Raw genomic sequence first — 22,175 nt, forward strand, 5'->3', positions numbered from 1 at the left:
CTAGGATTAACTATTTTAATAGGCATTTAGGAAGTAGAATGGGTAGATATGGGAATTCAGGGAGAATTAGGGGAAGGTGGATAGAAAAGAGGCTAAACTGATTTTCTTCTATAATCTTTGGAATCAAACGAAGAAGGGCAAATCGATTATTCTTCTCAGGAAAAGATTTTCTTTATCTTTAAACGTATAGGTAACATTAGCTGTCTTCTACCTGATAAATTTGTTTTCTGTAAGTTTTGTACCTTTTTTTAAAAAAGAAATTATTTGTATCATAAAGGACCTAAATAATATACATGGCATGAATGTACATCTGCCCGTGAATGCTGAATTTATTCTAGAAAATATCGTTTTGCAGTCTTTGATTCTAGCTTGTGTTGCTGACCTCACTAGTATAATTATTGGCTGACTTTGTCTCTTTTTCCATTTCCTCCCAATCAGTTTGATAAAGGTTACTCTTACAACATCCGTCACAGCTTTGGAAAGGAAGGCAAGAGGACAGACTATACACCTTTCAGTTGCCTGAAGATTATTCTATCCAATCCACCAAGCCAAGGGGATTATCATGGTAAGTGCCTCCACTGGATACGTTGGCCAAGTACAGAAATCCAAGAGCTCTGTTGGAAACACTGAAACAATGTTGTGACTTTTTGCATTCCTGTCAGGACCTAGTTTGTAGCTTATGTCAGTCGTCACTGTCAAGCTAGAGCTCCATTACTCTTAGAACAATTTGTCTTATTACTGAACTAGGTCAGGCAAGAGAAATTCATTCAGCTGCACTTCAGTTTGTGCTGGATTAGGCTTTTCAGTTCTTTCTTCCTTCCCGCTGTTCTCTGTCTCCCTCATCTTCTGCAGTGTTCTGCGAGTGTCTTAGAGGGCGATGTAAGTTTTACAAAGCTTTTTGAAATTAGAATATTCTAAGTTTGGAATAGTAGATTCATTAATTTTCCAAAGGTTAACTACTAAGGAAAAGTGTGAGGTTTTTTTCTTATCACCATCATCTGATTAACCAACAAAGATTAAGTGGGCAATTTAACATGTCGTGATATCTGCCATAACTATCAGTTTGCCTGAGTTATTTAAAAAGAAAAACAAAACATCTCATTTGTCTGGTATGTCCAAGAATGAATTAATAGTTTATATCAGTAAATTTTCTGGATTATCAAAGCTTACTACAGTATGTGTCAAAACTTAGTTTTGTTTTAGAATCTTCAACACTTTTTAAAAGACTGCACACTTTTGGACTGCTAAAGATCAAATAATCATAAACAATATTTTTAGAAAGACATTCTTTGTGACCAAATCATTAAAAAATGCCTATACATTCATTAGTTAATAGATGAAGAAGTGGCCAGCACTCGTTATATAGATAGACAGATAAGATAGATCTATATATAGACATAGATTTTTTTTTTTTTTGAGACAGAGTTTCATTCTTGTTGCCCAGGCTGGAGTGCAATGGCAGGATCTCGGCTCACTGCAGTCTCCACTTCCTGGGCTCAAGCAGTTCTCCTGCCTCAGCCTCCTGTGTAGCTAGGATTACAGGCACCTGCCACCCTGCCCGGCTAATTTTTTGTATTTTTAGTAGAGACAAGGTTTCGCCTAGTTGGCCAGGCTGGCGGGCCTCAGGTGATCTGCCCGCCTTGGCCTCCCAAAGTGCTAGGATTACAGGCCTGAGCCACCACACCCAGCCTGGTAATAGATATTGAGTTGTTTTTATCACTTATTTCAGAGTCCCTTGAGGTGCTTTTTTAGAAATGCAGATTCTCAGGGTGCACCCTCAGTCATATAAAATCAGACTTTACTTGCAAGTACACTGGGTGAGTTTTATGTCTTCTAAAGTTTGAAAACCATGGGTCCAGGTACTTCTGTTGAGGAAGCCTGAAGCCTTTTTTAGCCTAGCAGCCATACCAGGCAGTCAACTTATGATTAAGCTTGTGGCCAAGTAAAACTCCCAGGGATTTGTCTGCAAATTTCCAGGTTCTAGCATTTGTCTCTTAATTAGTTGGTTTTCATTAGCTTAAATGCAAAACTTTATTTCTGTTAAGTTGTATCTTGTTATCCCAGTGCTTTATGTTATTATTTTGTTTCTAAGTTCAACTCTGTCAGTCAAGAAATATTATACTTAGCACTCAATGAACTCATTATTTGTTGGAAACATTTACTTATTCTGTTTTTAAAAAGTAATAAACTTAATTTTTTAGAGCTGTTTTAGGTTCACAGCAAAATCGTGTGGGAAGTTCAGAGTTCCCATATACCTCCATGCCCCAACACACGCACAACCTCCGTTGCTGTCAGTATCCCACACCACACTGGTACATGTGTTACAATTGATGAACCTACATTGACAAATCCTTATCATCCAAAGCCCATAGTTTACAAGAGTTCATTGTGTATTTTGCATAACAGTACTTTATCAGATTTGTCTTTTGAAAATGTTTTCTCCCCATCTGTGCTTCTGTTCTTTTCTCTCTTTTTTCACCTTTTGGGATTTCATTTACACATTATACCTTTTATAGTTGTCCCATAGTTCTTAGGTATTGTATTTTGTTTTGTTTTGTTTTTGTCTTTTTTCTCTTTGCTTTTTAGTTTCAGAAGTTTCTGTTTGTCATATCCACAAGATCCAAGGATTTTCCCCAGTCATGTCCAGTCTACTGATGAACCCATTGAAGACATTCTTCATTTCTGTTACAGTGTTTTTGATCGCTAGCATTTCTTTTTTGTTCTTAGAATTTTCATGTCTCTGCTAGCTGGTTATTCTGACACATTTATTGAATAGGGAGTCCTTTCTCCATTGCCTATTTTTATTGACTTTGTTGAAGGTCAGATAGTTGTAGGTATGCTGTCTTATTTCTGATTCTCTATTCGGTTTCATTAGTCTATGTGTCGGTTTTTGTACCAGTACCATACTGTTTTGGTTACAATAGCCTTATAGTATAGTTTGGAGTTAGGTAGAGTGATGCCTCTGGCTTTGTTCCTTTTGCTTAGGATTGCTTTGGTCATTTAGACTCTTTTTTAGTTCCATATGAATTTTAGAATAGTTGTTTTCTTATTCTGTGAAAAATGACATTGGTAGTTTGATAGAAATAGCATTGAATCTGTACATTACTTAGGGTGGTATGGCCATTTTAATGACATTGATTCTTCCAATCCATGAGCATGGAATGTTTTCCTGTTTGTGTTGTCTCTGATTTCTTTCAGCAGCATTTTGTAGTTCTTCTTGTAGAGATCTTTCACTTCCTTGCTTAGATGTATTCCTAAATATTTTATTTATTTATTTTTTGGTGGCTACTGTAAACAGAATTGTGTTTTTGATTTGGCTGTCAGCTTGAACATTGTTGGTATGTAGAAATGCTACTGACTTTTAAGGCTGGTCGTGGTGGATCATGCCTGTAATCCCAGCACTTTGGGAGGCCAACACGGGTAGATCACTTGAGGTCAGGAGTTCAAGAGCAGCCTGGCCAACATGGTGAATCTCATTTCTACTAAAATTAAAAAGCAAAACAAAAATTAGCCAGGCGTGGTGGCGTGCACCTGTAATTCCAGCTATTCAGGAGGTGGAGGTTGCAGTTGGCTGAGATGGCACCACTGCACCAGGTGACAGAGTGAGACTCTGTCTCAAAAAAAAAGAAATGCTACTGATTTTTGTATATTAATTTTGTATCCTGAAACTTTGCTGAAGTCATTGATTAATTCCAGGAGACTTTTTGGTGCATGCTTTATAGGGTTTTCTAGGTATAGAATCATATCATCAGCAAAGAAAGATAGTTTGACTTCTTTTCCTATTTGGATGGCTTTTATTTCTTTCTTTTGCCTGATTGCTCTGGGTAGGACTCCCAGTAGTATTTTGAGTAAGAGTGGTGAGAGTGGGCATCCTTGTCTTGTTTCCATTCTCAAGGGGAATGGTTTGAGCTTTGGCCCATTCAGTATGATGTTGGCTGTGGGTTTCTCTTAGATAGTTCTTATTATTTTGAGGTATATTCCTTTGGTATCTAGTTTTTTGAGGGTTTTTGTCATGAAGGAATATTGGAATTTTTTTTTTTTTTTTTTGAAACGGAGTCTCACTCTGTTTCCCAGGCTGGAATGCAGTGGTGCGATCTGGACTCACTGCAAGCTCCGCCTCCTGGGTTCATGCCGTTCTCCTGCCTCAGCCTCCTGAGTAGCTGGGACTACAGGTGCCTGCTGCCATGCCCAGCTAAATTTTTGTATTTTTAGTAGAGACGGGGTTTCACCGTGTTAGCCAGGATGATCTTGATCTCCTTACCTCGTGATCCGCCCGCCTCGGCTTTCCAAAGTGCTGGGATTACAGGCGTGAGCCACCGCGCTTGGCCAGGATATTGGATTTTATTGAAAGTTTTTTCTATTGAGATAATATGGTTTTTGTTTTTAATTCTGTTTATGTGGTGAATCACTTTTATTGATTTGCATATGTTGAGTCAGACTTGCATCCCAGAAATAAAGCCTATTTAATCATGGTGAATTAGCTTTTTGATGTGCTGCTGGATTCAGTTTGCTAGTATTTTGTTGAGGATTTTTGATTTTATGGTCATCAGAGATATTGGCCAGAAGTTTTCATTTTTTCATTGTGTCTCGGCCAGATTTTGGTATCAGGGTGATGCTGGCTTCATAAATTGAGTTAATGGGGGGAGTCCCCCCTCCTCAGATTTTTGGAATAGTTTTGGTAGGATTGGTACCAATTCTTCTTTGTACATCTGGTAGAATTTGGCTGTGAATCTACCTGGTCCAGGGCTTTTTCTGGTTGATAGGTTTTTTATTCCAGATTCAATTTCAGACCTCATTATTGGTCTGTTCAGATTTTCACTTTCTTCCTGCTTCAGTCTCGGAAGGTTGTGTGTTTCCTGGAACTTAGTCATTTCCTCTAGATTTTCTAATTTGTGAAAAATGCACAATTATTAACTTACAAATCTATCATCTGTATGACTGAAAAAAAAAGACTTTTCTATATTAAATTTTTAATAAGCATTTTGACTTACCATTGCAGTTTATTAAAATATCTAAAATTTTCTAGATTTTGTCCTAAAACAGCTTTTGTATTTCAAATTCTTCTGTATTCTTATTTATGTGAATATTTCTAGTGGTCTTTCATTTTTTTCATGAAATAACATAGAGATGACACATATCCACCATAAGTTGTTTTTCTATGAAATAGTTTATTTTTTCATCTCATTTCCATCCATGATTCTTTTACATTTTCATAGATTCTACGCTTTAGGAAATAGGCATATAATTTACATTTGAAAATGATGTTGAATTTTTTTCCTTCTCAGAGTTTGCATGTTTTTCATTTTGTTTATCTATCTTCCTTCTCTCATATGCCTTTTATATAATTTTTAGACTAGAATATAAGAAGATTGTATAAAGTTTTAAAATAAACTATTATGCAGCTATTTTGTGATTATTTGTGCTTGTTAGCAAGGAGCGTAATTAAAGCTGTTTTCCCTCTTCCTGTTGAATGGACATCTTAGCCTGAGAATGCTGCAATGTTTTATGTAACTCTTGAGCCTGGAGTGCCCTGATAACCATACAGCTAAGTAATCATTTAGATAAAAAGAGGAAAGCAGTTGCACCCATGGGCAATTACCTTTTTTTATTAATAAGCTGTTAGACAATTAAGGGGAGCTTAGATGGTCTCTCGAGTGTGGTATTGTACTAAGTTGTGGGTAAATAACCTTGTTTGTGTGCTGGCTTATTTTTTGTTGTCAGGGTGCCCATTCCGTCACAGTGATCCAGAGCTGCTGAAGCAAAAGTTGCAGTCATACAAGATCTCTCCTGGAGGGATAAGCCAGGTAGGTCATATTCTTCTCTCTGCATCTGCAGTAACGAGGCCTTAGACAGATCTCTCAGTTTTATTTAATGTTCTTGCAGTGATGCTGTGTATTACTTGTCAGGCCTCACAGCAGACATCTTATCTTCAAGACGAATTAAGTTAAAACCTTGACTTATCTGGTTTAGACTCTTGGGAAATTCTAGTTCTTCTGTCTGCTAAGCTGCATTTTTATTTTTCCTAGTCATAAAGGAAGCTGGAAACCTTCCCCCACACCTCAGTTTGTTTTACTATCTCACTTGAGGACTACATCTTTAAAAATAAAATTTTTGAGCAATGCATGGAAGCTTATTAATGAAGCTGAAAATCAATGACAGCATATTTCATTTTGGGAAATTGTTTTCTGAGCAGATGATAATGTAGTACACACTGGCTGAATGTTCTGATAGGCATCAGTTATTGCTGTGTTTAATCTACACTTCTGATGGTAGATCAAATAGTTTGTCAAAATACTTTGTCTTATGAACAATGGAAATGCTCAGATTGTAAAATCAAATGTTAAACAGTACATTTTTTAGTAAGTCTACCTTTAAAAAATTAATATTGTGACATAGCAAAGACTATTTTCTATAGTGTGCTTTCAAGTTAACTGGAATTTTGAAGGAATAGGGGAAGAGCTTCTGCTTCCTTAGCTTAAGAAGAACATTATATATTTTAGAGTTAGAACATCTAAATCATCATACATCTTTAAATTGTTATTTTTATTTAAAGAAAATTGTTACTCTAGACAACTTTATGGCTGCTTCTGTGTCCAAAGTTCAGATAACAAATCTTACATAGTTTTTTAGTACTTTGAGCAAAGCAGTGTTCAAGGTGCCATAGATTATGCAAGGAAGAATCAGATATAAATCCTGCTCCCACAAAACCAGTGTCTGAAAAAAAAAACATAAACCAAGTGTCATGAGAGGTACACATAGACTGTCTTGGGTCTTCTGATGAGGGAAAGACTATAACCAGCTGAAGAGGTCAAGGAACCCTTTATGGAAGAGATGCCCTTTGAATTAGGCCTTGCACGAAGGTTGGGAATTAGGGAGAGAGAATGCACAAATGAAAGACTATAGGAGTATTAAGATTTCAAGCTTAGGATAATGGTGGCACCAATACATAAATACTAATAGGTAACTTGAAGTATAGTTGGTTTCGGTTTGAGTGACTTAATTTTAGTGGTTATAAACTGCTGCTAACATATTTGATAAGGAATCTAGAAATAAAGAATTAGTGGCTTTTTTTTAAGCAATCATAAAGGATCACCTTTTTGAAAACAGTACAAGTTCTTAACATATCTATGTTAACATATTATGTCTGCATTTAAATGGTATTAATGTGGATTTAGGGCATTAGATAATTTAGGACTAGAAATCTGATGGTCTTTTCAGTTAGAATTGTAGCATAGGTAGAAAGCCATTCTCTTTTTTGGAGTCCTAGGATGTGACATGCCATGGTGCATAGGTAGGAAGTCAGTGGTAGAACCAAAAATTGAAGCCAGGCTTTCTGATTCTTAAGATTTTTTTTTTTTTCCCCCTGAACTCCACTCTACTTTAGAGCTTATTATCCTGAGTTTGCTGGAGGGAGAGAAGAGGTAGGGAGTCAAAAGCTGTGTTTGAAAATGTAATCTTGGCTAATCCTTCTCTTTGTCAAGCATTAAAAGGAGGTGGGATCAATGAAGACTGAACAGAAATGGGGAGAGAGGGAGAAAATACATTAGGGTAGTGAAGTATCACAAAAGTCAAGGAGAAAATTTTGAGAAGAGAATAAGTTCCACAGAGTCCCTTGTAGCAGAGATTTCTTTTCATGGAGAGAACTAAGAAAAGGTGGTTGGATATGCTGAGAGGATTATTTGACTTTGACTTTGGTGAGGTGTCAGTAAAATGGTGGAAACCAAAAGCAAGATTATACTTGCTTAAAAAATTAATGAAAGACAGTAAATAACCTTTTCAAAAAAATGTGTCAGGCCAGGTGCAGTGGCTTGTACCTGTAATGCTAGCACTTAGTAGGGAGGCTGAGGCAGGCAGATTGCTGAGCCCAGGCATTCAAGACCAGCCTGGGCAACATGGCAAAAACCTGTCTCTACAAAAAATTAGCAGGTGTGGTGGCATGCAACTGTAGCCTCAGCTACTCAGGAGGCAGAGGTGGAAGCCCAAGAAGTTGAGGCTCCAGGGAGCCGTGATCATGCCACTGCACTCCAGCATTGGCAATGGAGTGAGACCCTGTCTCAAGAAAAAAAAAAAAAAAGTGCCAGTAAAGGGGATGCTAGAGTGTTATTAGCTTAAGCATCATAGGATTGTTCATTTCTGGGTTTAAGACCTGAGCCTATCTGTAGAAAGAGGAGGAGAAGAAAGAACTGTCAGAGAGGGTGGGCTTGATGAAGATATAAAAGAAAGAAAATATCTCTCTAACCAAGCAGAATTAAGTTCTCTTTCCTTTATACCATGACTGGATTGTACATGCCTTTGCTCTTAACATTTGTTACACTTGATTGTAATTATTTGTTTACCTGTTCACCTTTCCCAATAGTTTGTGAGTTTCCTGAAAGGAGGACTGGATTCTTACTTAACTTTCTGTCTCATAGTAATCCAATGAGTTACACTTGTTAGGTGCTTTAAAAATGTTGGAAGAGTGAATGGGCATATTTAGGTATGAGGTGGATCCTAGAGTATGCATGGTGGTATGCAGAGAGAGGCAAATAGGAACTCAAAGACACAAGTGAAAAAGTAACTTATTGGAGGAAGGATGATATGTACTTGAACCAAAGAATGGTGACAGAGAAAGGCATACCCCTCAGCAATGTGGGAACATAGAGGAAATAGCTAAGACACAGCAAAGGGAAGTTGATGGAGTGTATCAACTGGTCTTACTCTTCCTTGTAAATAAAGTAAGGTCATCAGCTGGAGAGTAAAGGGGTTATGAATGATATTCTGGTTATAGAAAAGGTTAGAAACTACCACCAACAAATGTGATAGGGAATCTAGAAGAAATTAGAGGCATTTTTTTAGCAGTCATAAAGAATCACCTTTAAAAAAATTATCTTAACATACTAACATTATCTCAAGAAAATTAATGTTTATAGTTAATAGTAATGACCATGTTTGTATACTCTTTGCTTTTGACTCCACTGTATTTCTCCGTTTGCCCTTGATCCATAAGTATACTCCTTACTTAGCTGAAGCTGGTTAGTAATTTTCACATTACCCTTTAGACCTGCATTGTAACCTTTTATCTGAGATGAGCACAGATGTATAGTGCATGCCAGCAAGCTGTAAATAATATCTTGCTTTTATTTGATGTCTTTATTGAGTGGATCTCACTAGAGTGAAGCAGCTGGCGGACTGTATTCTAAAGGGCAGAGAGTTAATGGATGAAAATTCCATGTAAAACATTTTGATAAGGTTGAATTTTGCAGGTTGGCCTAAGTGCAGATTAGATCTTGAAAACTCCAAGCGTACATTAAAATATTGAATGAGAGTTAAGAAAAACATCATTAAAATGTACGTAAGGTAGAACTCCATGTGGTTATTTTTATCTCAGAGAAAACTACTTGAAAAAGATACCTTCGACTATAGGAAATAGATTTTTTTTTTTAATTTTTGGAGACAGAGTCTTGCTCTGTCTTCCAGGCTGGAATGCAATGGTGCAATCTCGGCTCACTGCAACCTCCACCTCCCGGGTTCAAGTGATTCTCCCGCCTCAGCATCCCAAGTAGCTGGCATTACAGGCACCCTCCATCATGTCCAGCTAATTTTTGTATTTTTGTAGAGATGGGGTTTCACCATATTGGCCAGGCCAGTCTTAAACTCCTGACCTTGGGTGATCCGCCTGCCTCGGCCTCCCACGGTGCTGGGATTACAGGCATGACCCACCACGCCTGGCCAAGAAATAGATATTTTAAGTAATCAAAATGTTGGTGATCAGAAAAGAGATCATTGTGACTCAGCTGGTGTTGCTGATTTTTTTATAAAGCATACTTACAGGATCACATTTCATTTTCCTTTTTAATTAACCTTAATAGTGTTACAAAATCACTGAAAATTAATGAGCTTGGTATCCAGCTTAAGAAACAGCAATTAAACAACAGAATATGGCCAAAGAAAATGGGTACCCCTGCATTTATTCTCCTCTCCTCCCCGAAAAGAGAAATACACAGCAGTCAATTCACCAACACGATATAAAAATTATAAATATTTATGCCCCAACAACATAGCTTCAAAATACATGAATTAATAATAGAGAACTGAAAAGAGAACTAGACAAATCCACAGTTATATTTGGAGACTTCAGCACTCCTCTTAATAATTAACAGAAGAAGCAGGCAGAAAGTCAGGAAGGATATAGAAGCCTTGAACAATACTGTCAACCAACTTTACCTAATTAACATCTGTAGAACATGTTACCCAACAACAGGAGACATGAAATAGTAACCCAGGTAGATCGTAGTCTAGGTCTTTAAAATCCATTACAAATGTAAATAATTTGAAATCCTATAAAGTAGGATTTAAAGCAGAGCAATAAAGCAAGAAAAACAAAAGATTGGAAAAGAAGAAAGAAAACCTTTTTCTATTCTCAAAGTGATTATCAATGTAAAAAATCTCAAAGAACCTAGCAAAATGCTACTGTAACTAGTAGGTCGAAGGATACTAACTCAATATACAAAAATCAATTCTATTTCTATTTCTTATAGTGAACAATTGGAAATTAAACATTTCAAAAAGTATTAGTTTGCTGCAAACATAATTGTGGCTTTTACTGCAAATACTTTTGTAGCAACCTAATACCATATACAGCAGTACCAGAAATCCAAAATATACATAAGATCTTTATATGAAAGACTGATGAAAATGAAAAACAAAGTGGAGACACATGTTTCCTGATTTCAAAACTTACTGAAAACTATTGTAATTAAGATGGTGTGGTATTAGGGAAATGATGAAGACAGATTAATTGGACAGAATAGAGTTCAGAAATAGACCCATATATATATGGGCAACGGATTTTTAAACAAAGGTGCCAGGGCAATTTAATAAGGAAATGGTAATATAGAGTTCCAGAACAACTCCAGAGTTCTAGAACAAGTAGATCTAGAACAATTGGATATCCAAATGCAAAAATCCTAGACATATACCTCCAAGCTTATATAAAAATTATTTAAAAATGGATTATAGAACTAAGTAACTGTAAAATGTGAAACTTACAAAAGAAAACAGAATATCTGCACGACCTTGGGTTTGGTGTGTTCCCTGAAAGAAAATAGTGATAAATTAGACTTTACCAAAATTAAAAATTTTGCTCTGCAAAAGACAGCTTTAAGAGAACAAGATAAGCCACAGACTGGAAGAAAATATTTGCAAATCATAAATTTCATAAAAGATGTGAATCCAAAGGATATAAAGAACTCTCAAAACTCAGTAATTAGAAAACAGTTTTTTAAACAGGCAAAACATTTGAGTAGACAGTTCACCAAAGAAAAAGTGTGAATGGTAAATATAAGCACATGAAAAAATATAGCTCATTAGTGAAATGAAATTTAAAACTACAATGAATACCATGATATGCCAAATAGAATTGGTCTAATTTAAAAAAATCTAGCAATACTAAGTGCTAGTGAGGATGCAGAGTGACTGAAAGTCTCATACAATAGTGGAGGAAATGCAAGTCATAGAGTCACTTTGAAAAGGAGTGTGGCAATTTCTTATAAAGTGAAGCTTACACATGCTATGTGACACAGTGATACCTGTAACTAGTATTTATAGAATTGAAATAAAAGCATAAGTCCACATAAAAATCTGTTCCTAAGTGTTTATAGTGTAGGCATTATTCATAATTGCCAAAAACTAGAAACAACCCAGATGTTCTTCAGTGTGTGATTGGATAAACAAATTGTGGTATAGTCATACAATGGAATATTACCTGGCAATAGAAAGGAATAAATTACTGGTATACCCATTAACATGTAAGGTTCTCAAATACATTATACCAAGTGAAAGAAGTCAGACTCAAAAGCACTATAGTGTATAATTCTATTTGTATGACAAATCTGTAGGTACAGAGTGATTGCTGGGAGCAGGAGAGGTGTTATAAAGGACAAGGGAAATATTTTTGGGTAATGGGAATGATCTGTGTTGATTGAAGGGTAATATCAAAACTGAATTTGTCAAATGTTGCAGAACTATGATAAAAGGAAATATATTTTATTTAAAAACTTTTACTTTTTTAGAAAAAACTTAGTCCCTGAGTAAAAAGGGGATATATTTTACTGTGTGGAAATTATACCTTAATTTTTTTCTTTTTTTTCTTTTCGCCTTTTTTTTTTTTTTTTTTTTAAATAGACAGGGTCTTGCTCTGTCACGCAGGCTGGAGTGCAGTAGTGTGATCATATCTCATTGCAACCTCGAACTCCTGGGCCTAAGTGATCCTCTTGCCTCAGTCTCCTAAGTAGCTGGGGTTACAGCTGCACATCACCATGCCCAGCTAATTTTTTACTTTTTTGTAGAGATAGAGGTCTTGCTGTGTTGCCTAGGCTGGTCTTGAACTCATGGCTCAAGCAGTCCTGTCACCTTGGCCTCCCAAAGTGCTGGGATTATAGACATGAACCACTTAATTTCTTTTTTTTAATGGGGGGAGAAAGAAAGGGTAGATGGTAAGTAGCATAATGAGCCAAAATATTTACTTTTCATAGTAAAAATGCAGTGGATTAAGTTTATATCAGGAACTTAAAGTATAAACATATAATTTAGAGTGACATAGACAACATCCTATGTAATAAAAAATGGAAATGGTTAAAGTAATTGCCTCTTGGGAACTAACCAAGCAGTGGGAAGAAATGTGATATGAGAACTGTTGATTTTAATAATAAGCCATAATGTACTTCAGTTTTTTTCCTTAGATACATTACTTTGATTAAAAGTTAGAAAGAAAGTATAATGTTATTAATGAAGTTTAAGTTAAATGGTCGTGTGCCTAATGGATAGATGGTAATAGCAGTAGTACTAGATGACTGCAAGGTCTTTGGGTATGAAATTCTAACCCTTATCCCTCTGAGCTCCCAGTACCTAGCATAGTATCTGATCCATGTTAGGAACTGTGAAGGATCTGAGATTTTACCCTACTTGCAAGCTAAGAACTTAGCTGCCACACTTTTATGGATTCTGGCGGAAGACATGACAATTCCAGCAATAGCAGTATGTCAGCCTTTTCTTGCATTCGTTCCTTGAGCCCTACTTCCCACAGAGCAACATGAAGGCCAGGTACTACCTGCACATGCAGTGGCTTGTGTTGGAGGAAGGAAACCCTGAATTTAGGGAATCTGAACATTTTATTATGGACAGTAAGTATGTCTACTCTTTTTTTTTTATTTATTTTTAATTAACTAATTAATTTTTTGAGACAGAGTTTCGCTCTTGTCACCCAGGCTGGAGTGCAATGGCACGATCTCTGCTCACTGCAACCTCTGCCTCCTGGGTTCAAGCAATTCTCCTGCCATATGTCTGCTCTTTAATCCAGTGGAAGGAACCATTGTCTTCCAGGGCTGTTCATTATATCAGAGGTCCCCAACCCCTGGGCCACGGACTGGTACTTGTCCATGGCCTGTTAGGAACAGCAGGAGGTGAGCCAGGGCAAGCAAGCATTACTGCCTGAGCCCCACCTCCTGTCAGATCAGTGGCCATGTTAGATTCTCATAGGAGCTCAAACCCTATTGTGAACTGTGCATGCGAGGGATCTAGGTTGTGCGCTCCTTATGAGAATCGAACTAATAATGTCTGATGATCTGAGGTGGAACAGTTTCATCCTGAAACCACCTCTCCACCCTGGCCCGTGGAAAAATTGTCTTCTACGAAACTGGTCCCTGGTTCCAAAAAGGTTGGAGACCATTGTGTTACATGAACATCTTTGAAAAAATGGTCTGAAGTAAAAGCCGTTGTTGCCTCTATTTGCAAAATGTTCAGAAATTTAAGACTATTGGAAAATTATTTCTCAGGAATACATAGCTGATGACCAGTGAATAATATATAGATATACAATCTATATTGGTCATTTCTTATTGGCACCTCAGCTTTTTCTCCTTAAAATATTGGTGTACGTTGGCTGGGTGTGGTGGCTCACACCTATAATCCCAGCACTTTGGGAGGCCGAAGCGGGCGGATCACAAGGTCAGGATATCGAGACCATCCTGGCTAACACGATGAAACCCCGTCTCTACTAATAATACAAAAAATTAGCCAGGCGTGCTAGCGGGCGCCTGTAGTCCCAGCTACTTGGGAGGCTGAGGTAGGAGAATGGTGTGAACCTGGGAGGTGGAGCTTGCAGTGAGCAGAGATCATGCCACTGCACTCCAGCCTGGGCAACAGAGCGAGACTCTGTCTCAAATATATATATATATATGTATGTGTGTGTGTGTGTGTACATTTTAATCTCAATACTTTCATTAATTTCTTTTCAAAATTGGCAGTGAGTTAAAAAATCCTTTCAATGTTTTGTTAGTTTGGGTATTGTATCTATCTATCAATAGTTTCTGCCTAAGTTAGATGTCTGAAGTTTCTAATTATTCTAAAAACACTGTTGTTTTTTAGCTTTTATTTTCCACTTCAGCTTTTCCTTTAAAAACCTGCAATTTTGTGATAGAAATATTTATATTTTGAGATACAGAAATTTTAGAGCTGGGTGTGGTGGCTCATGCCTGAATCCCAGCACTTTGGGAAGCCAAGACCTATGGGTTGCTTGAGCCCAGGAGTTCGAGACCAGCCTGGGTAACTTGGCAAAACCCAGTCTCTACAAAAAAATACAAAAATTAGCCAGGCGTGGAGGCATGCACCTGTAGTGTCAGCTATGCAGGAGGCTGAGGTGGGAGGATTGCTGGATTGCTTGAGCCCATGGGGACTGAGTGAGCCATGATCATGCCACTGCACTCCAGCCTGGGCCACAGAGTGAGACCCTGTCTCAAAAAAAAAAAAAAAAAAAAAAATTGAGAATATGTGTTCAGAATATTGACAGTAAAATCTCTCATTGGCTTTAAATGGTTTGTTTCTCAGAAGAAGTTTTTTCTATTGTGGAAAGATGCACATGAAATTTTCAAATTGTACTTTGTTTCATGGACTTATAATGGTGTGCTATGTCCTATTTTAATAGAAAAATTGGGGCTGGCCACAGTGGCTCACGCCTGTAATCCCAGCACTTTGGAAGGCCGAGGTGAGAGGATTGCTTGAAGCCAGGAGTTGGAGACCACCCTGGGCAACATAGGTAGACCCTGCCTTTAAAAAAGTAATAAAAATAACAGTTGTGGTGGTGCACACCTGTAGTTCTAGCTGTTTGGGAGGCTGAAGCAGGAAGCTCGCTTGAGCCTAGTAATTGTTACAGTGAGCTATAATTGTGCCACTGTACTCCATCCTGGAAGATACAGCAAGACTCCATCTCTCCAAAAATTAACAAACAATAAATACATAAAGTTTATAGGAAAATTGTCTTTTTGTTATACTGAATCACTTGTGGCATATCTTTAATTCTTACAGAGCTTAATAAATAAACAATAATTGCTGCCTACAGACTAATCTAAAAGAGGTAGTTCATTGTAATATATGCCACAATGAAGTTAACATCTTTTATTGTAATCTCTGAATGCTATTACTCCTTAATAGTTTTTCTTTCTTATTATGTAGTAATGAGGGGTGTGCTTGATCTGTCTCTGGAAATAGAACAATTTGAAGCCACGGTGGTTTGTTTTATTTTTGGCCTGCTTATGCAAAGCATTGTGATGGAGGCTTTACACAAATAAACTGTATCTCATTTGATTCCCACCACTACATTATCCCTATTTTATAGAAGAGAAAGCTGAGGTTTAGAGAAGGCAAGAAACTGCTCAGAACCATAGAACTAATATATGATAAGGCCAGAATTCACACCTATGCCTGATAGTGAAGCTGAAGTTTCTTACAATACATTGTTCTGATTCTCTTTAAATCCAGTTGAAATTCTTTTTGGTTTCTTCTTTCATGGAAAGCCATCACTGTGAAGTGAATGGTAATTCTTATGTACCTAAACTTAAGAAAATGTATAATGCATTGTTGAAACACTGACAAATGTGAAATAAAGATGAGAATAATTCAGAAAATGTAAATTATATATGGTAACAGATTTTCAAAAGATCTGATTGCTTTTTTTATTGAGGTGAAAGTCACATAACATACAAATAACTATTTTAAAATGTACAATTCAGTGCATTTAGTACATTCACAATATTTTACAACTACTATTTCTATCAAGTTCCAAACCTTTTCATCACCCCCAAAGAAAACCTCATACCTATTAAACAATCACCTCCTGCTGCCCCTAGAAACCAATAATCTGCTTTCTATCTCTATGGATTTACCTATTCTGAATATTTCATAAAATAGCATCATATACTGTCTGGCTTACTTCATATAGCATGTTTACAAGGTTCATTTGTGTTTTGTTCTTTTGAATGGCTGAATGATACTCCATTGTATGTCTGTACCACATTTTGTTTATCCATTCATCCTTTGATGGACACTGGGTTGTTTCCACCAACTGGGTGACTTTAAAAATTTATCTCACAGTTTTGGAAGCCAGCAGTCAAGGTGTTGGCAGGTTAATTCCTTCTGAGAGCTGTGAGGGAGAATCTGTTCCCATGTTTTTCCCACCTTCTGGTGGTTTGTTGGCAATCTTTGACTTGTAGATGCATCACTCCAAACTCTATCTTTATTTTCACATGGCTTCCTCCCTGTATGTCTTCTCACCATCTTTGCTCTGTGCATTCTTTGTCTAGTTTCCTCTTTTTAGGAGGACACCAGTAATATTGGATTAGGGCTTACCTTAATGACCTCATTTTGATTACCTCTGTAAATAACCTATTTCCAAATAAGATCACATTTTTAGGTAGTGGGAATTAGGACTTCAACATATCTTTATTTGAGGGACACAATTCATTTCATAACACCATCCTTTTAAGTATGCAGTGATATCTCATTGTGGTTTTGATTTGCATTTTTCTAATGAATAATGATGTTGAGCATCTTTTTATATGCTTTTTGGCCATTTGTACATCTTCTTTGAAGAAATGTCTATCCAATTCCTTTGTCTATTTTTGAATTGGGTTGTCTTTTTGTTGAGTTTATGAGTTCTTAATATAGTTTGGATACAAGACTCTTATCAGATAGATATATGATTTGCAAATATGTTCTCCTATTCTGTAGGTTTTCTTGTCAACAACTTCCTAATGTCTATTGGTGGACAAAAGATTTTAATTTTGATGAAGTTTGTTTTCTTTTGTTACTTGTGCTTTTAGTGTCATAATTATCTATAGTCAAATTCAAGGTTGTGAATATTGACATCTATGGCTTTGTATTAAAGTATTATAGCTCTAGCTTTTATATTTAGGTCATTGATCCCTTTTGAGTTAATTTTTGTAGATGGTATGATGTAGGGGTTTATCTTCATTCTTTTGCTTGTGAATATCCAGTTTTCTAACACTATTTCTTGAAGAGACAGTTTCCCCATTGATGGTCTTGCACCCTTGTCAAAACTCATTTGGACATAGATGTATGGGATAATTTCTGGAATCTCAATTTCTACTGTACTGGTCTATATGTCTGTCCTTATGCCAGCCAGTACCACACTGTTTTGATTTCTGTACCTTGTATTGAGTTTTGAAATCAGGAAGCATGGAATCTTCCAATTTTGTTCTTTTTCAATATTATTTTGGCTATCTGGAGCTCCTTGCAATTCCATATGAATTTGAGGATCAACTTTTTTATTTCTGCAAAAACAGCCATTAGAACTTTGATACGGATTGCATTGAATCTGTAGATTGTGTATAAAGAGGGATCATGGCAGATGGGAGGCAGGACTAGATTGCAGCTCCTGACAGAGCAGCATGTGGAGGCTTAAATTGTGAATTTTAGCTCCAGATCGACTGCAAGAACAAACCAGCAATCCTGAGAGGACCCTCAGACTCTCTGAAGGAAGCGGACTGCTCCTGCAGGACCCGGGAGACACCCCAAATACTCTGGGAGGTGAAAGCCTCGGGCAAGTTTTCAAGCCTGCCTTCCACCTGGAAACAGATCTGGGGCTGTTGTGGGGGGCATGGTGGGAGTGAGACCAGCCCTTCAGTTTGCATGGGAGGTGGGTGAGGCCTGTGACTGCTGGCTTTCCCCCACTTCTTTGACAACCTGCATGACTCAGCAGAGGCAGCCATAATCCTCCTAGGTGCACAACTCCAGTGACCTGGGAATCTCACCCCGTCCCCCACAGCAGCCACAGCAAGACCCACCCAAGGAGAGTCTTTGCTCAGACACGCATAGCCCCACCCCCACCTGACAGTCCTTCCCTACCCACCCAGGTAGCAGAAGACAAAGGACATATAATCTTGGGAATTCTAGGGCCCCACCCACTGCCGATCCCTCTGCACTGCTACTGCTGATGCTCTCTGGAAAGCGCCACCTCTTGGCAGGAGGCCAACCAGCACAAAAATAGAGCATTAAATCACCAAAACTAAGAACCCTCATGGAGTTCATTGCACCTTCTGCCGCCTCCAACGGAACAGGCGCTGGTATCTGTGGTTGAGAGACCCATAGACGGTTCACATCACAGGACTGTGCAGAAACCCCCAGTACTAGCATGGTGCCAGGTAGACTCACTGGATGGTTAAACCCAGAAGAGAGACAACAATTATTGCAGTTCGGCTCACAGAAAGCCACAACCACAGGAAAAGGGGAGAGTACTACATCAAGGGAACACCCTGTGTACTAGAATCTGAACAACAGCATTCAGCCCTAGACCTTCCCTCTGACAGAGCCTACCCAAACGTGATGGAACCAGAAAACCACCCCTGGTAATATGACCAAACAAGGCTCATCAACACCCCCTAAAAATCATACTAGTTCACCAGCAATCGATCCAAACCAAGAAGAAATCCCTGATATAACTGAAAAGGAATTCAGTAGGTTAGTTATTAAGCTAATCAGGGAGAACCAGGGAAAGGCAAAGCCCAATGCAAGGAAATTCAAAAAGTGACACAGGAAGTGAAGAGAGAAAGATTCAATGAAATAGATAGCTAAAAGACAAAACAATACAAAATTCAGGAAACTTTGGATACACTTTTAGAAATGCAAAATGCTCTGGAAAGTCTCAGCAATAGAATTGAACAAGTAGAAGAAAGAAATTCAGAGCTTGAAGACAAGGTGTTCGAATTAACCCAATCCAACAAAGACAAAGAAAAAAGAATAAGAAAATATGAACAAAGCCTCTAAGAAGTTTGGGATTATGTTAAACTACCAAACCTAAGAATAATCGGTATTCCTGAGGAAGAAGACAATTCTAAAAGCTTGGAAAACATATTTGGGGGAATAATTGAGGAAAACTTCCCCAGCCTTGCTAGAGACCTAGACATGCAAATATAAGAAGCACAGGGCCAGGTGCGGTGGCTCACACCTGTAATCCCAGCACTTTGGGAGCCTGAGGCAGTTGGATCATGAGGTCAGGAGATCGAGACCATTCTGGCTAACACAGTGAAACCCCATCTCTACTAAAAATGCAAAAAATTAGCTGGGCGTGGTGGCACACACCTGTAGTCCCAGCTACTTGGGAGGCTGAGGCAGGAGAATCGCTTGAACCTGGGAGGCTGAGGTTGCAGTGAGCCAAGATCATGCCACTGCACTCCAACTTGGGTGACAGAGTGAGACTCCATCTCAAAAAAAAGACAAAGAACACCCAAGAAATTCATTACAAAAGATCTTCGCCTAGGCACATTGTCATCAGGTTATCCAAAGTTAAGATGAAGGAACGAATCTTAAGAGCTGTGAGACAGAAGCACCAGGTAACCTATAAAGGAAAACCTAACAGATTAACAACAGATTTCTCAGCAGAAACCCTACAAGCTAGAAGGGATTAGGGCCCTATCTACAGCCTCCTCAAACAAAACAAACATCAGCCAAGAATTTTGTATCCAGTGAAACTAAGCACCACATATGAAGGAAAGATAACAGTCATTTTCAGACAAACAAATGCTGAGAGAATTCGCCATTACTAAGCCACCACTAGAAGAACTGCTAAAAGGAGCTCTAAATCTTCAAACAAATCCAGGAAACACATCAAAACAGAATATCTTTAAAGCATAAATCTCACAGGACCTGTAAAATAAAAATACAAGTTAAAAAACAAAAACAAAAAACCAAAGTATGCAGGCAACCAAGAGCATGACGAATGCAAAGGTACCTCACATTTCAATACTAACATTGAATGTAAATAGCCTAAATGCTCCACTTAAAAGGTACAGAACTGCAGAATGCATAAGAACTCATCAACCAACAATCTGCTGCCTTCAGGAGACTAACCTAACTCATAAGGACTCACATAAACTTAAAGTAAAGGTGTGGAAAAAGGCATTTCATGCAAATGGACACTGAAAGCAGGCAGGGGTAACTATTCTTATATCAGATGAAACAAACTTTAAAGCAACAGCATTACAGGCAGGAGCTGCCATGCCAGGCATTTTGCTCATTGCTTTCAATGATGTCATGTCTTTTTTGTCCCTCAGTTTCTCCATTAGTACCTTCTTTTGCATTAAATTTTTTTTTGGTAGTGTACGTAGTCAGTTTTGTGCTGCTATGACAGGATATCACAGACCAGCTAATTTATAAATGAAAGAAATTTATTTCTCACAGTTATAGAGGCTGAGAAGTCCAAGGTTGAGGAGCCTATCTCTGATCTGATGAAGACTTTCTTGTTCAGTCTTCACATTGCAGAAGGACAAGAGAACAAGCTAGCCAAATGCCACCTGAAGCTGCTGCTGCTTTTTTTCCTTATAAGGGCCTTAGTTCTATTAATGAGGAATGAGCCCTGATGGCCTCATCATGTCTTAAAGGTTCCACCTCTTAATACTAGCAGATTTGCAGCACCTGAACTTTGGAGGGGACACATTCAGACCACAGTACCATAGTACCATTTTTATTCCCATCACTTTTTTGATGTATTTTTTTCTCATTATTTGCTTAGTGGTTATCCTGGGGACTGTAACCTTTTATATGTATAACAATTTTTAATATCAACTTAGCATCTATTATATACAAAAACTCCACTTCTGTATAGCTCTGTCCCTCCCCCTTATATTGTTGTCACAAATTACATCTTCATACATTATGTGCCCATTAACTTATAATTACTGTTTTATGCATCTGTCTTTTAAATCATTTGAGAAAAAAGAAGAGTTACAAATCAAAAACACAATAATACTGGATTTTTAATACCTATATAGTTACCTTAGCTCGTGTTCATTCTTTTTGAATGGCTTTGAGTTACTCTGTAGTGATCTATTCTTTCTGCCTGAAGGATTTACTCTAGCATTTCTTGTTGGGCAGGTCTACTAACAACAGACTCCCTCAGCATTTGTTTATCTGGGAATGTCTTACTTTTTCCTTATGAATCTTGGTTGACAGTTTTTTTTTTCTTTCTTTCTTTTTTGAGATGGAGTCTCACTCTGTCACCCAGGCTGGAGTGCAGTGGCACGATCTCGGCTCACTGAAACCTCTGCCTCCTGGGTTCAAGCAATTTTCCTGCCTAAGCCTCCCAAGTAGCTGGGATTACAGCCAGTTTGTGTTAGCTCCAGTATACCACTGGCTGTAGTTAAATGTACACCAAGTTTCACAGTTATAATAGTATCGAAAAAAAGCATTACAAAATATCTCAGTAATATTTTTATATTGATTACATTTTGAAATGACAATATTTTCGATATATTTCTTTGAATAAAATATATTACTGAAAGTAATTGCTTATTTTTACTGTTTTAATTGTGGTTATAGAAAATCTAAAATTACAGATATGTCATATTTCTGTTGAGAGCACGGCTTTAAGTATCGAGCACTTGAGAATGTTGAGTATTCGAGTGATTAGGTTCTGTTTCTACAGTGTATTTTAATGTTTGCTTTGCTGTACAGTTGTGTTAGACCTATTACAACCAGTACTTACTTTTACATGTTGGCCCATAAGTAAGTATACATAAGGCTATTCATTTTTCAAGATTTTGATTGAAATGATACATTACTTACAAATGTATTTCTGCACTAATGTTTTTAAAACTCTCTTTTTATTTCTCATTTTAGTTTTTTTAATAGAGGAAGGAAATGTGTTTTAGAATTTTCACTCAACTATTAATGATTTTTAAAACAAATCTAATTGGTGCTTCTAAGAAACTTAAGAGTGAATTAAAACCATGAAATATGAAAAAATGTATGCTCTTATTGCTTCTTGAGAGGTTGGTTAACCTCTGTTTTTCACAGTCAAAAATTCTCAAGAAGTTAGTGACTATATTAAATCTAAAACTGGCAAATGC

At 37.5% G+C, this 22,175-nt stretch overlaps 1 protein-coding gene across 3 annotated transcripts in view; it reads left to right on the plus strand.

The window, feature by feature from the left end:
- Window positions 1-22,175, plus strand: part of PRIM2 (DNA primase subunit 2) — a 427,261-nt gene that overhangs the window by 381,355 nt on the left and 23,731 nt on the right. For all 3 annotated transcript variants that reach the window (XM_063604933.1, XM_055113695.2, XM_055113696.2), the window contains 2 exons: window positions 439-565; window positions 5,722-5,804. In XM_063604933.1, coding sequence (XP_063461003.1) covers window positions 439-565; window positions 5,722-5,804 — 210 coding nt within the window. The remainder of the gene's footprint in view (window positions 1-438; window positions 566-5,721; window positions 5,805-22,175) is intronic.

This window comes from Pan paniscus, chromosome 5 (assembly GCF_029289425.2).
Source record: "Pan paniscus chromosome 5, NHGRI_mPanPan1-v2.0_pri, whole genome shotgun sequence".
Taxonomy (NCBI): domain Eukaryota; kingdom Metazoa; phylum Chordata; class Mammalia; order Primates; family Hominidae; genus Pan; species Pan paniscus.